We start from the raw sequence: 13,444 nt of genomic DNA, 5'->3' as shown, positions 1-13,444 counted from the left end.
GTCCTTAGTAAGAATATTTAATATGTTTCACTATGACACTCACTGTTATTTAAATTCTTTCTAGTAACTTACTCTTGAAAATGCACTAAAGCTCTCCTCCTCCAGGACACTGTACCTGAATGGCTTTAGTGAATGCATATAGTCCCTCAACATGGTTCCACCTCACATAAATACTCACCAAAGTCCTCCCTAAGTTTCCTGACCCAGACACACACACACACACACACACACACACACACTTGACATAGACATTGTGAAATGCTCTTGAACTTTAGAAATAAGAAAGTGAAATATACACAGTTGATATTCCACACATTTTCCCCTAGGGAAAATTATGTTTTCATTGGCCCCTCAAAAAGTACATGACTTCCCAATGGCAAAAAGCACAGAATTTTACATTTTTAAGAAGGCAAGTTTTATTTGGTATTTTCTGTCTTTCTAAAAGTGGGAGGTTTCTAAATCTGGTCCTCATGTCTAGCTCTCCACCACAGACACATTCCTGCTGCACTGGTGTCAGGGTTCTTGGAGGGAACACTAGCCCCAGGTGGCTCTTTCTCAAAAGTTCTTCCGAAGGACACATCAGTGGATTTTAACATTCTTATTCAGATAATATGCACTCAGGAACATCATCTTGAGACAGTTTTTAGAACTCAAGCTGTTACAACCTTAAAATAGAAACAGTAAATTTTAACATACCTACTTCTAAAAGTTTCTAGGTCCTATCTAGCACCAAAATCCCATCCATCCACCAACGAGACTCAATTTTTTATGGGAACTAAGGCAGAATACGAAAAGTGGACAGTGTTTTTAAATTTCCCACAAAGATTGAATATTTATGATATTAGGTAAAGAACCATCCTGCTGAAACACGATGGCAGGAATTGATTCTAATATCACTCAAAAGAAACTTCTGCAATTTCTCCAGTGGGCATACAGGAAGAAATTGGTAAGCGCTGTGTGAAGGTCAAGAGAGACCAGCAGGCTAAAGGTGCTATTGAAATGCCGCCCAAGACAGAGGCAATAGTTACTAAATATCCAAACCACCAAAGCCTTACTTGATCTGGATCCTTCTAATAACTGAAATAGACAAGCTTCCGATTACAAGTGACACAAAAAATGTTTCCCAGCAATGGCCATCATCCCCCCCCCAACACCTTACCCATATTTGCGCTCTTAGAAAATCTACCCATTCTGTCCCTTTCCCAGAGATGGCTGCACAGGTAGGGTGGCTACCTATGGCTCTGAAGACATACAAAATACGCTTTGGACACAAGCTCTGAGCTTGAAATCGCAACAGAGCAGTCCTTGTGGAGCACTTGTATAGACAATAACACAGGCTTCAGGCTGACACTTTCTCACAAGGGGAAACAGAAAGCAATATCCGGGAAGATCAGAGGGAAAGGAAGACTTTGTGTTGCTGGTCATCTTCAAAGTAACCCTGATCCCATGCCCTCGGGGAACTTGGATTCCTTGCCCATCCTTCCTTCCCAGGAGCACCCAGACCTACCACCGCCCTTCCATTTGAATGGATTTCTGCTACTTTCAGTCACATTCTTCCCTAAACATGAGATAACAATAAACTGAGTAAATGGTCTGAATTCTCAACAAGAACAGAGGTTCTTGTAAGGGGGAAAAAAAGTGCTTAAAGAAGAAGAAATCAGAAAGACTGAGAGCCAAGAGGGAAATCTGGCACACTGGATGTGAAACCTCCCAAAACAAAAAGCCTAAATAAGGTCAGACAGAAATTAACCCATGAGGAAGCTGTGCGATGGCAGCAAAGGACCTCCTGGACCAGGGAGCTTGCAAACTACATTCAAGTCCTGAGAAGGAAGGCAAGATCAGAAACTCTAGCTGAACCAAGGAGTCCATGGGCCTCAGAAGCCAGCTGCACAAAATAAAAGCTTCCCGTCCCTGAAGGGCCACTCTTGTTGATTCAGGGGCAAGGTTCTCAGGGGTCCTGAACGAGTGCCCTGAGAAATGGTCTCTCATCGCTTGCAGCCTATAGACTGATAGTCCTGGAGTTGCTTCTCCCATCCTTTGTGATAAGTTTCCAAAGCAACCGTGCTCCTCTTCAGCCACTCTCTGATTTTTTACTTGACAAGTATGCATGTGGTGTCTCTTGCTTGCCCTGCCTCCTCTGCCACACACCCCACCACTGTCCCTTCCTCAATCATGTCTCTCCGTCCCTTCCTATCTTCCTTCCTCCCTCCCTCCCTCCCTCCCTCCCTCCCTCCCTTCCTTCCTTCCTTCCTTCCTTCCTTCCTTCCTTCCTTCCTTATGGATGATATCACCCTACAATTTGTACCCGCTAACAATGTTTTCAGACATTTCCAAATGTCTCTTGGGGAACAAAACTTACCCCCAGTTACACCAAGTTAACTTGATCAACGAATATTGCCAAGCGAGTAGGTACTTCCCAGCCAGCCAAGGAGGATGAAACGGGACGTGCTGCTTTGCTCTTTGCTTCTTCCTTTCCTACAAAACAGCCACAGGTCTCTTCCTAGATGCAGCCAAATGCTAACTTCACAGAGACAACGAGAAGAAATGGCCCATGCCAGAATTCTGTTTGTCAGGCTGCCCCAGCTCTTGGCTGCAAGCCTACACTCTGCCAAAAAACCCCACTTCCCAAACTTTAGAAAGCGTTCTCCACAGCTTTCAAAGCCTGACCTTTAAAGCAGATTTATCTGGGGGTGTGTATGAGGGAGAGATTTATAATTTTCTATATTCCTGCAAAGCCAAACTAGTTATTGAGTCCACCTGGCAGTAGTGGGAATTTGCACAGAGATGCCAATAGACCCCCCCCCCCAAAAAAAAAAATCACAAGAGCTCCACCTGCAACTAATTACAGAACTTGAACTCGGGCCAGAGGAGAGCCCACCCCATCTGTGGTGGCCAACAAAAGCACCCTGTTGCTTTTCCTTGTCAGTGTAGACATGTTGTCCACGGGAAGTGTTATTAGACAATGAATGTTTTGAGGGTGATCACTATTCCCGACCCTCTATCCTACCTTCTCCTCTCTGTATATGGTTTCAATAAAAACCTTTGACATAGCAGGACCAAAGGAATCTACACATTGAAGCAGTCCAATATATTTTCTTTGTTTGCACTTGCACTACGGAAATCCCATTGCCCAACTAACATAATCCAGAGAGAAAAAGAGAGTCAGGAATCATTTAGATTCCTGCCAAGGTCCGCCATACAAATTTTCTTGCCCTTATATGAACCAAATCTTTCCAAATAAAACCTGAGAATAAAAGTCAGTGAGTCCACTCATGGGGTACACATGCCTGACTCTAAGGCTGACAGCTGGAGATTACTGAGGCAGAAAACAGCTGACATCTGTGACAAAGATGTATAGCTCACTTCACATCATTCTCTTACATTCTAACTAAGAGACCCACTTTGGCACCGCGCCATCTCATCGATCTTGTGAGCCAAAGAAATTCTCACCTATCCATAGAAGACATTAAAATTGCATTTCTTTCTAAGCAGATCATCACCTAAGATTGGATAAAAGATCCTCCAGCTTTTCAGAAAACTGGGGAGGAGGAGGGAGAAAGAAACTAAGTAGCTTCAAGATAGAGGAGAAATAAAAAATGTTGCCTTTGTAAGTTCTGGCATTCTGTGCTGTATGGGGTGTTAAACTATATTATCCAATGCTACACCTATGTGCCTGTGTAACTTTGGGAAAAACACACACACAAACATATAAGTCTCAAATGGAAATAAAGTAAAAAGCCTTACACAGAGAGGCAGCATGTTACTGAATAGAATGCCCAATCAACACAGTCAGAGCTTTACTTTTTCTTGAGTCAACTAGAAATTTTGAGGCAGGCCACACAGTAGGCCTATTTCTCAGCGCTTTCCTTGATCTTTGTTCCATGATTGGAAGCTGACATACCCAGTCCCAGGCATCACATCAGTGCTCACGACAAGAAATGAAGAATTGCGTTGCTGGTGATAGCTGTAATGATGGTGGCCTTTGGGGGCATTGCAGCAATAGCAGTTTCCTAAGGCATTTAGTTTTAAGATATAAAGTTTCCGGTCAAGGAAGACTGGGAAATTGCTAGGTTAAAATTTTTTAAAGTACTATTTAATTTCAAGAGCCGGAGCATTACACATCATGAAATATGGTATTCCTTGGTTGGGACCATCCTAAAAAAGTACCACAAATCCAACACACATTTTCATTCTCTCTCAAGTCTGAAGGCTGAGACAGAGGTGTCAGTCTGGCTGCTTCCTTCCAAGGGCTTCCAGGAAAGACATGTTCCAAGACTCTTTTCTTTGCTTGACTACAAGGTCACCCTCTCATTGTGCATGTCCACATCTCTCTGTTCATGTCTGTATCTGTGTGCAAATTTACCTTCTGATAAAGACAACAGTCAAGCTGGACTGAGGCCCGTACTAAAGACTCCATTTTTAAGTTGATTACCTATAACAAGGTCTTTTCTCCAAATGAGGTCACACAGGAGTTAGGAATCCAACCTACCTTTAAGGAGGGAGACAAAATTCAACCTAGAATATATGCATCATGAATTTCTATGACAATGTTTCTGATATGTGTGTCTAAAATTTATTTGACCAGAAAATTCCCTTAGGAAAACAACATTCTCCGGGCCACACTTAGTGTGCACGGACTGTCTGCACAGATGCAAATTTCGACCAGTAGAAAGAAGGGAGGCCTGAGGAAGGTACAAGAATAAGACAAATCTATTGGAGTGGTGAATGTATCTGATTTAGTATATTTTCTGCTTCTATAACAAAACACCAGAGACTGGTTATAATGTAAAAAAAAACTAGGTTTATTTAGCCCACAGTTCTCAAGACCAAAAAGGATGGCAATAACAATTTCTTGGCTCCTAGACAGTGTCCCATTGTAGCTGGCATGACATGGCAAGAGCATGTGCCACAGTCATGAAGGAGCACAAGCAAAAAAGATAGAAAGATTGAAGTAGTCTTATTGTAAACAGTCTGCTCACAGTAACTACAGCATTCCAACTATTACAGACCCCATCACTCCTGTGAGACCAAATCCAGTCTCTAGAGACCTAACTCAGTCCTTGAGAAAGACATTAATCTATGCATGAGGCCAAAACCCCCATGACACACTCACCTGTTAGAGGCACCACCACCTTCCAACACAGTTACATTATGAACCAAGCTTCCGGCACATTACCACTTAGGAGATAAAGCATATCAAAACCTCAGCAACATCTCAGCCCACCCATAAACCTGAAGAGACCCAGCAATGCTGAGCCAAGCCTTCACTGTACAAAGTGATGACAGTTGAGTTTCACTGTTATCAGACTGTCCCAACTCGGCTGCCTTGCTGCCATCTCATTAGGATAAATCATATCTCTATCCCTCACTCCCAGCTGGCACAGCTCATCAAATCTGGATACTCACAAATGAGGATTTCAGAACAGGGTCAAATGACTCCTGTTAAAAGGGACCTGTAGTACCACAAATAAACAACAACAACAATGAGGAGGAGGAGGAAGAGGAGGAAGAAGAGGAGGAGGCCTAGAGCATACAGCTTGTAGAGTGCTTAGTTACCATGCACAAAGCCATGGATTTATCCCCCAGCATCCCATAAAACTGTCTAGTAGTGCATTCTTGTAACCCAAGCACTCAGAAGGTAAGGCAGAAGGATGAGAGGTTCATGGTCATCCTTACTTACATGGTGATTGCTGGGCTAGCCTGGGATATATACGACCCTACCTCAAAATAGAAAAAGAGAGAGAGAGAGAAACAAAGAAAAGAAAGCTAACAGAAATGTTACTTTCTCTCAGCTTTTCCAGTTCTGGGCTCCAAATAAGAATTAATAAGTGATATGTTGAATTTGGATCAAAAGTACTTATTAATATTGATTTAGAGTCTTCTCTTTTCTCTAGTGTTAAGTCAGAAATAGAAACGATCACATAACCATTGCTTAAAAGCTGTACCATTCCCCAGACAGGTTTACTTACACTTCTTGGGTTACAGTTCCCAATGACCTTGTCCCACTTCTTCTCAAGATGAGTAAATATTAAATCTAGTACAGTCTCCTAGTGTGTGATGCTATTTATATTCATGCAGAGCCTTGGCTAGCTACACACAACCTAGGGGAACGTCTAAAAATTGCTTTCTATATGTCTAGTTTGGAAAAGAGGTCATTAAAGTACAAAGTTAATAGTTGTACAAAATTTCCAGGAATATGAAAAGCCAGTAACATCTGTGCACAACATCGCAGGATCTAAATCCTTACAAAATTTCCACGTCTAAGTGCTTCAAGACAGTGTCTTGCTCTATTGCCCAAGCTGGCCTTGAACCCAGATTCAAGCTATCCTTCTACCTCAGCAACCCTAGTCACTGGGACGAAAAGTGTGTAGAACATCACTTAGCTTCTTACAAAGTTTCTGAAAACACATTCTCTACCATATATTCTCCCTTTGATTGCCACTATACTGGTAAATGGGGAGAAGATACAAAGGCGGGAAAAACTAGCTAAATGTTGGGGTGCACACCTATAATTCAACACTCAGAAGGCAGAGGCATGAAGAACGTTGCAAGTTTAAAGCCAATCTGAAAAAAATAAAATAAAAATAAAGTCAATCTGGTCTAAATGCCAAGTCTCAGGTCAGTTAGGGCTACACAGCAAGACTTCATCTCAAAGGAAGGAAAGAAGGAAGGAAGGAAGGAAGGAAGGAAGGAAGGAAGGAAGGAAGGAAGGAGAGATGGGGAGGGGGAAAGGGAATAGAAAAGCCTATTAATTTTTTTGAGAAATTGAGTCACTTGGTTTCCTTATAATAGCATCTAACCCATACACCCCACCATCCCCACAAAACCCTGCAAGACCCCCTACCCCAACCCTGTCAACATCTAGCACAAAAGACAGGCCACAAAAGACAAAGGGGTTGTCTTGAGTAACAACAGAACACTCATTAACAATATTTTTGAAGATTTTACTTTTATATGTATAAGTGTTTCACCTGAATGTATCTATGTGCATCATATAAATGTCTGGTGCCCATGGAGGCCAGAAGAGGGTGTTAGGTCTTGGAACTGAAACTAAAGACAGTGTGAACCATGTGGTTGCTTGGGAATCAAACCCAGATCCTCTGCAAGAGCAGCTGGTACTCTTAACCACTGAGCCACCTCCCCAGTCTCTCATCATCAATATTTTAAACTCACTCTTCCCACAAATTAGTCTCCTACTGTGATGTTGAGAACACGATCTATGGATTCAACTAACCCAAAGAATAGATTTCCCAGAATATAGGCACTCTGGCTTTTATATATAAAGCTAGCCCTGTACCTACGCATTCTTGATTTTAGCTTACACCTATTAAGCTACCCTTGCCCACATGCACTCTGCCTTATACACGTTAAGCTAGCCCTGCACACATGCACTCTGGATTACACACATGACCCCAAACCGCAGGACCACAACTCTCAGCAGCAGCAAATGCATTCACCCACATGCATCCAGGAACCTGCTCATCAATACTTTGTACCTAAGAAATCTGAGGCCACCTACCCACTGGCCCCTGAACTTTCTCTAATGTGCAGAGGGAGTATGGATCTCCTTAAATCCAGAGATGGAGTCAGCTCCCATGGAAAGAACCAAGAAGACATCAAAACCAATCTCCTCTATAAACTGCACCTGAGGCACATGTCTGTACTGGTTGGAGGCAATGTTATAAAAGTAGGAGTGTCACAGAAAAGAGCACGAGTTTCTTCACCTCCCTTCCATAACGGGACTGCCTCCCATTTTTCTTCACGTAGTACAGTTCAAATTGTTTTAGATTCTACCATCCCTGGAAGAATGATATTTGCAGCTGCAGTTTCTAGTTGTGCTTTAAAAACTACAGTCAAGTTGTTTTTTAAAAAACTCTTAAGAGTTTTATGTCCCTTTCTTCCATATAGAAAAAGGTGTTATACTTTTCCTTTACCTATAAAAGGAAGGCAGAGTTAAGTTAGAATAAGTAGTGGTGATATTGTTTAAGTAAATGCTCCCCAAATGTTCAAGCCTTTGTCCCAAGGGTGATGCTGCTGGGAGATGATAGAGCCATGTAAGAGGTCCCTAGGTCCTTGAAGCCAGGTCCTTGAAGGGGATTGTGAAACCCTGGCTGAGCAGTTTGCTCCTCTACACACTACACCACTGCCACTCACCGTGCCCATCAGAGGCCCAAGTCAACAGCTCCACTCAATCTGTGACTGGAACTTCTCAAAACATGAGTCAAAATAAACCTTTTCTCCTAGGTTAAGGAGAAATTAGAGCCATCAAAACCACTTCTAGGGAAAATAAATTCCTAATTAAGAAAATTAAACCAAATTCTCAGTCATTCCACTGGAACTTGTCATTATGTCATCAAACATGACCAGCAGTTCTCAATCTGTGGGTTGTGACCCTTTTGGCAAACCTCTATCTCCAAAACTATTTACATGACGATTCATAACAGTAGAAAAATCACAGCTATGAAGTAGCAACGAGCATAATTTTAGGGTTGGGAGTCACCACACCATGAGGAACTGTATTAAAGGGTTGGAGCATTAGGGAGGTTGGGAACCACCATGTTATACTAATGTCTCTCAGCTCAGTGTTCCCACTGGTGGGTAGCAACCACAAAGTTAAGAGCCTGACCAAACCAAAGGCCAGCTCTGCCACTTTCCAGCTTAGTAAATCTTGGAAAGTCCTCCACTCTCTCTCCACTCACATTTACCTGTAAGGTAAGAAAACCTCTAGTCCTGGCTTCAGAAGACTGACTCAAGTGACCAAATGATTGACATACACTCATAACACACACGGCCCATTATACGCTCACAAGAGATGGCTACTGGTTATGGCAGCAGTAAAATGGGAACAGTGACAGACTGATCCCCAATGTTTATTTCCTCTACATTCACATTTCTCAATTATTTGTTCGTTTGCCCCCTTTGGTTTCTTTGACACCTGTAACTGAGGCTGGCCTTGAATTTACTCCATGGCCAAGGGCAACTTTTAACTCTTGAGCCTCCTACCTCCACCTCCCAAGTGCTAGGAATTGAGGCATTTGCCACCATGCCTGACCAGCCCCACTTTTATGACAAACCTAAAGACCTACAGATGCAGTTACTAACCCATGCTTATGTCATCTCCCTCTCTCTCTCAGAGGAAAAGGTGACAGCCCCCGCCCCACTTCCTTCAGCTGTGTCAACGCTAGTCCGGAGAATTAAGGAGTCAATGTGTCATCTTCAGGACTCTCTAGCCCTGAACAGCAATTCTCAAAGCCAGGCACCAGATGCAGAAACCCTGGGTCCCGTACCACTACACAGAAAAGATCACTTGACTTGCTTCATACTTTAGGAAAAAAAAAATCAGGGGCCAGGTGTGGTGATGTACACCTTTAATCCCAGAACTCAGGAATCAGGCAGGTGGATCTCTGAGTTCAAAGGTAGTGTGATGCATCTGGTCAACATGGTGAGTTCTAGGCTAGCCAAGGATACAAAGCAAGATGCTGGAAAGAAAGGAAGAAAGGGGACAGGGAGGGAGGATCTAGATGTTAAGCTACTGAAATTTGAGGTCTACTGTTACTCCAGAAGAGCCTAGCCTATCCTGAGCAAGAGGGATACATATACCTGTAAATATACTTCTAAGAGGGAATAAAAGGATTTCCACTTTAAAAAAAAGTTATGTTTTATTCTTTACCTTGGAATAGCACAGATCAGGAGTGTTAAAATGCTTCTTACAAACAAAAGAATGTCATTAAAATTTACCTCATTGTATTTATTTTACTTTGTCTCATCCATATATTTTTGTGACTATCAAAGAAGATAGGTAACACAGTGACACTGTGGCATACTGTAATTTACAGATAAATAAATGTACATGCATAAATGCAGATCGGCGCTCGAACAGAAATTCAGTGAGAGAAGCAGAGGATGAAAGTCATCTGAGAGCTGACAGAGCAAAGGCCACCCCTAAAGCTTTCGATCACTGCTTTCATTGTTGCTAAACTGCTCTTACTACTTAAAAAGAAAGTTACAGAGAGGAGACAAACAAGACAGAGCAGGGAGAACATTAGAGGAACAAGTCCATGAGGAGTTCACGAGGAGTTCACGAGCAGGCAAATCAGAACACAGCAGAAACAGTGGTGGAGAACACTAATTTGATTTAAGGGTAAAGAGCTTTCAGTTCCAAATGAAAACAATCTCATTTCCACATCTGAGAAGCAGCACGGACTCAGCCAGATAGAGATAAGGCAATGGCTCGTAACTCGAAGAAAGCCAATGAGAACAGATCTTTGTCATGACTGCAACCACCGGTGCTTAGCTCCAAAGCACTTATACTCGGAGAATCCGATGGGAGGGTCAGAGGCTGACCCCCCACCAAAAGGTAGAGTGTAACATAGGCTGACGGAAAGACTAGCTGTCCCAGAGTCATTTGTTCAGCCAGGCTGGGATTATCTCAGATTTCTAATAGAGAGGGAAATGCTTCCCAGGAGTTCATGAGCCAAATGGCACAGCAGCCTCCGCATCCCCTTAGTTCTCTCTCTCTCTCTCTCTCTCTCTCTCTCTCTCTCTCTCTCTCTCTCTCTCTCTCTTTCTCTCTCTCTCTCTCTTCCAGAAGAAACTGAGCTTTAAGCATAGGTACATCTGATTTGAGAGCACTTGTGAAACAATACTGTGTAAGACGGGCCTCAGATCATTGAGGACATGGAAAGTGGGCGCTGGCTGAGCTGAGAGGGAAATAAGTGTTGGGGAAGCTAATAGTGGGGAGGAAGAGGAGGAACGAATGTGGCAAGGGAGACCTTGGCTATGTGCATGGAGAGCAAGGATGGAGCAGGTAGCTCAGATGGAAGGAGGTGGCACAAGACAAGACTGGCCCAGGTCTTCCAGTAGAAGGTGCTGTAGGCTCAGTCAAGGATGTACATATGCTGCCTCCTGGAGACAAAGAGGATTAAGAAGGGAGCAGGGGGTTGTAAGAGGGGGAACAGCCATATTTGGGAAGACGCTGAGAAGCTAATCTCACTAGTTTTTCTATAATATAGAAGATGGGTCAAAGATGAAGAAGGCACTTTGCACACAGTAGATAAATACTGAATGGATAAAGTATTTTAATGGATAAAAAAAAATACTGGGTTTCCCTTGCAGGGTCTGAAACCCATTCATCCCGATCCTGGTCCACCCTGTTGAGTTTGCTACTTAGAGAACTACTTGCTCTAAGAAATAAAGCTGGTTCAACAGCAGGAAAAAAAAATAAACAGACAATAGAAATTCACCACTCAAGTTTTAATGTGAAGTGTTTACTCTCGCAGAGATTAGCATTTTCGTCTTCTATGCTGAGGGAGGAACATCTGAACTGCTGTTGCAAATGCTGAAAAAGAGAACAAAATTAACCACATACAAAAGTTGGCAATGAGGATGGGTCTCCTCCCCAAGTCTGCAACTAGGTGGAAAGGCCACCGGAACACGGAAACCAATCAATAAGGCATAGTACTTCCTGAGTTCTGCTGTGGCATCTAAGCAAAACATATTAAGCTTTAACCTTCTTGGTGGTGCCAACCTCCTTGGTACAGACAGTAAATCTGGAGCCATCTGCAAATCCTGAGAACAGTGGGACAGGTTAGAACCTACCTGGTTTTCTTCGTGAGAAACCCTCATCTGCTCCTTGAGGACAGACATGCGAGCTGCCTCCTCTTTCCGCAAGACTCTCTCCTTCTTAAGCTCGGGACTCCAGAAAGTCTTGATGCTATTCATGGATGACCCCAGTTTGCTGTCCTTAATGTCAAGCTCTTTGCGTAGGAGGTCATTCTCTCTCTGCAGTTCTTTGAGCTGGGCTTGAAGATCCAACATTGTGCTGTCTCTTACCTGCCTCAACATGGAGGGCACCTGGTGGTGGTGATGGTGAGACGAGCCACTCAGCCCTCCGTGTTGATCTGTATATGAAAGGACATCCGTGTGGGAAAGTCCAGCGGAAGCAATATTGGGACTACTCCCCATGGCTGTGACCCGGCCTCCATACACAGCTCTGTTTGTGGCCCTGCCCAGAGTCATCGTGCCCTTTGGGTAAGTTGTTGATGCTACCCCTTCATGGTCACTTAAGTACATGGGTCCAGATGTAGCATAGGCCGCATTAAGGGACTGGATATTCTCCATAGACAGAGTCTTGCCTGTCCCTCCCCCTCCCCCACTGCTTGTTCTTCGGTGGCCCAAACGAGGAGACCTTGGCAAGCGCGGTGATCTGGAAGGGCTGCCTTCCAGATTGCTGATTGTTCTTGCGCTCCCGTACATTTTTCTTCTGTGATGTGGTGCTACTGAAGAGAAGAAATGCTAGGCAACGTGAGGACTTAAGCCAATGTTTCCTTCACTGACTAGAGTTTTCACCACATTCTTGGTATAGTCTGTACCAGGAAATGGCTCCACTCAGAGATCTGCAAAATGATAAAAGGGATAATTAAAAACAAACTTCTTTAGAATTCTAACTATGATTGCTTCGCATCTTAAATATATATATTAATAGAAGTAGTAAAATGCCCTCCAAGAAAACACAAGGTCCCAGAATTGAAAAAAAAAAAACAATTTAGATAGATGATAGATAGATAGATAGATAGATAGATATAAAGAAATGAATAACGATAAGTGAGTGACAAAATAAGTGATGGATGATAGATGATAAATGATAGATGATAGACAGACAGATGGACATAGAGGATAAATAGACAGATTATAGATGATAGAAGATAGATAGATAGATAGATAGATAGATAGATAGATTATAGAGGATAAATAGATGGTAGGTGATAGGCAGACAGATAGATTATAGAGGATAAATAGATGATAGGTAATAGGCAGACAGGCAGACAAACAGATGATTGAAGATAGATAGATAGATAGATAGATAGATAGATAGATAGATGAAGTGGTAGCCATATATTTGGAATAATACTGAAATATTTATTACTACAAGTAAACATTTAAAGTAAATCTTCCCACCCTGCCCCCAAAGTCAAAAGTTATCAGTGACAAAATGAAATTCTTTTTTCCTTAGAAAAATGAAGTTCTTCCTCTTGACATGTACTAACTAGGGTTAGGAAATCCAAAATTTCACCATCTACACAATAAAAATAAAATAAAATAATAACCCATCTTTAGGGACATAGGCCTCAAACACAAATGCTTAACAAGGACTCTGAGAAACCACTGCTTCATTGAACGTCTACTATCTGCCGTGTGTGCTGTTCTTTCTCCTCCTGTGCCCTTCAGAAATCAGTATCTACCACAGACCTCCTTTCCACTGCACCCAACACAACCCTCTAGATAGCTTCCCACCGTTCAGCGGGAATTGACACAATATTTGCAGCCCACTGGCTATCTCAGAGCTAGAATCAAGATGTGTCTCAACCAGCACAACAACTGTAGATATGGCCAGATTCTCAAAGCTATTTCCAGGGAAAACAACAGTCTTTCCTGTCTCTTCCCC

At 42.7% G+C, this 13,444-nt stretch overlaps 1 protein-coding gene across 1 annotated transcript in view; it reads right to left on the bottom strand.

Annotated features, from left to right (window-relative positions):
• The window catches only part of Erc2 (ELKS/RAB6-interacting/CAST family member 2), an 827,882-nt gene that overhangs the window by 784,299 nt on the left and 30,139 nt on the right, over nucleotides 1–13,444 (bottom strand). Inside the window, 1 exon segment of the mRNA XM_076931310.1 lies at nucleotides 11,599–12,395. Within this exon segment, the coding sequence (XP_076787425.1) occupies nucleotides 11,599–12,255 (657 nt within the window). The 5' untranslated portion in view covers nucleotides 12,256–12,395.

Source organism: Arvicanthis niloticus, chromosome 3, assembly GCF_011762505.2.
Source record: "Arvicanthis niloticus isolate mArvNil1 chromosome 3, mArvNil1.pat.X, whole genome shotgun sequence".
Taxonomy (NCBI): domain Eukaryota; kingdom Metazoa; phylum Chordata; class Mammalia; order Rodentia; family Muridae; genus Arvicanthis; species Arvicanthis niloticus.
Note: the sequence above shows the minus strand (reverse complement) of the source record. Positions and strands in the feature narration are given on the sequence as shown.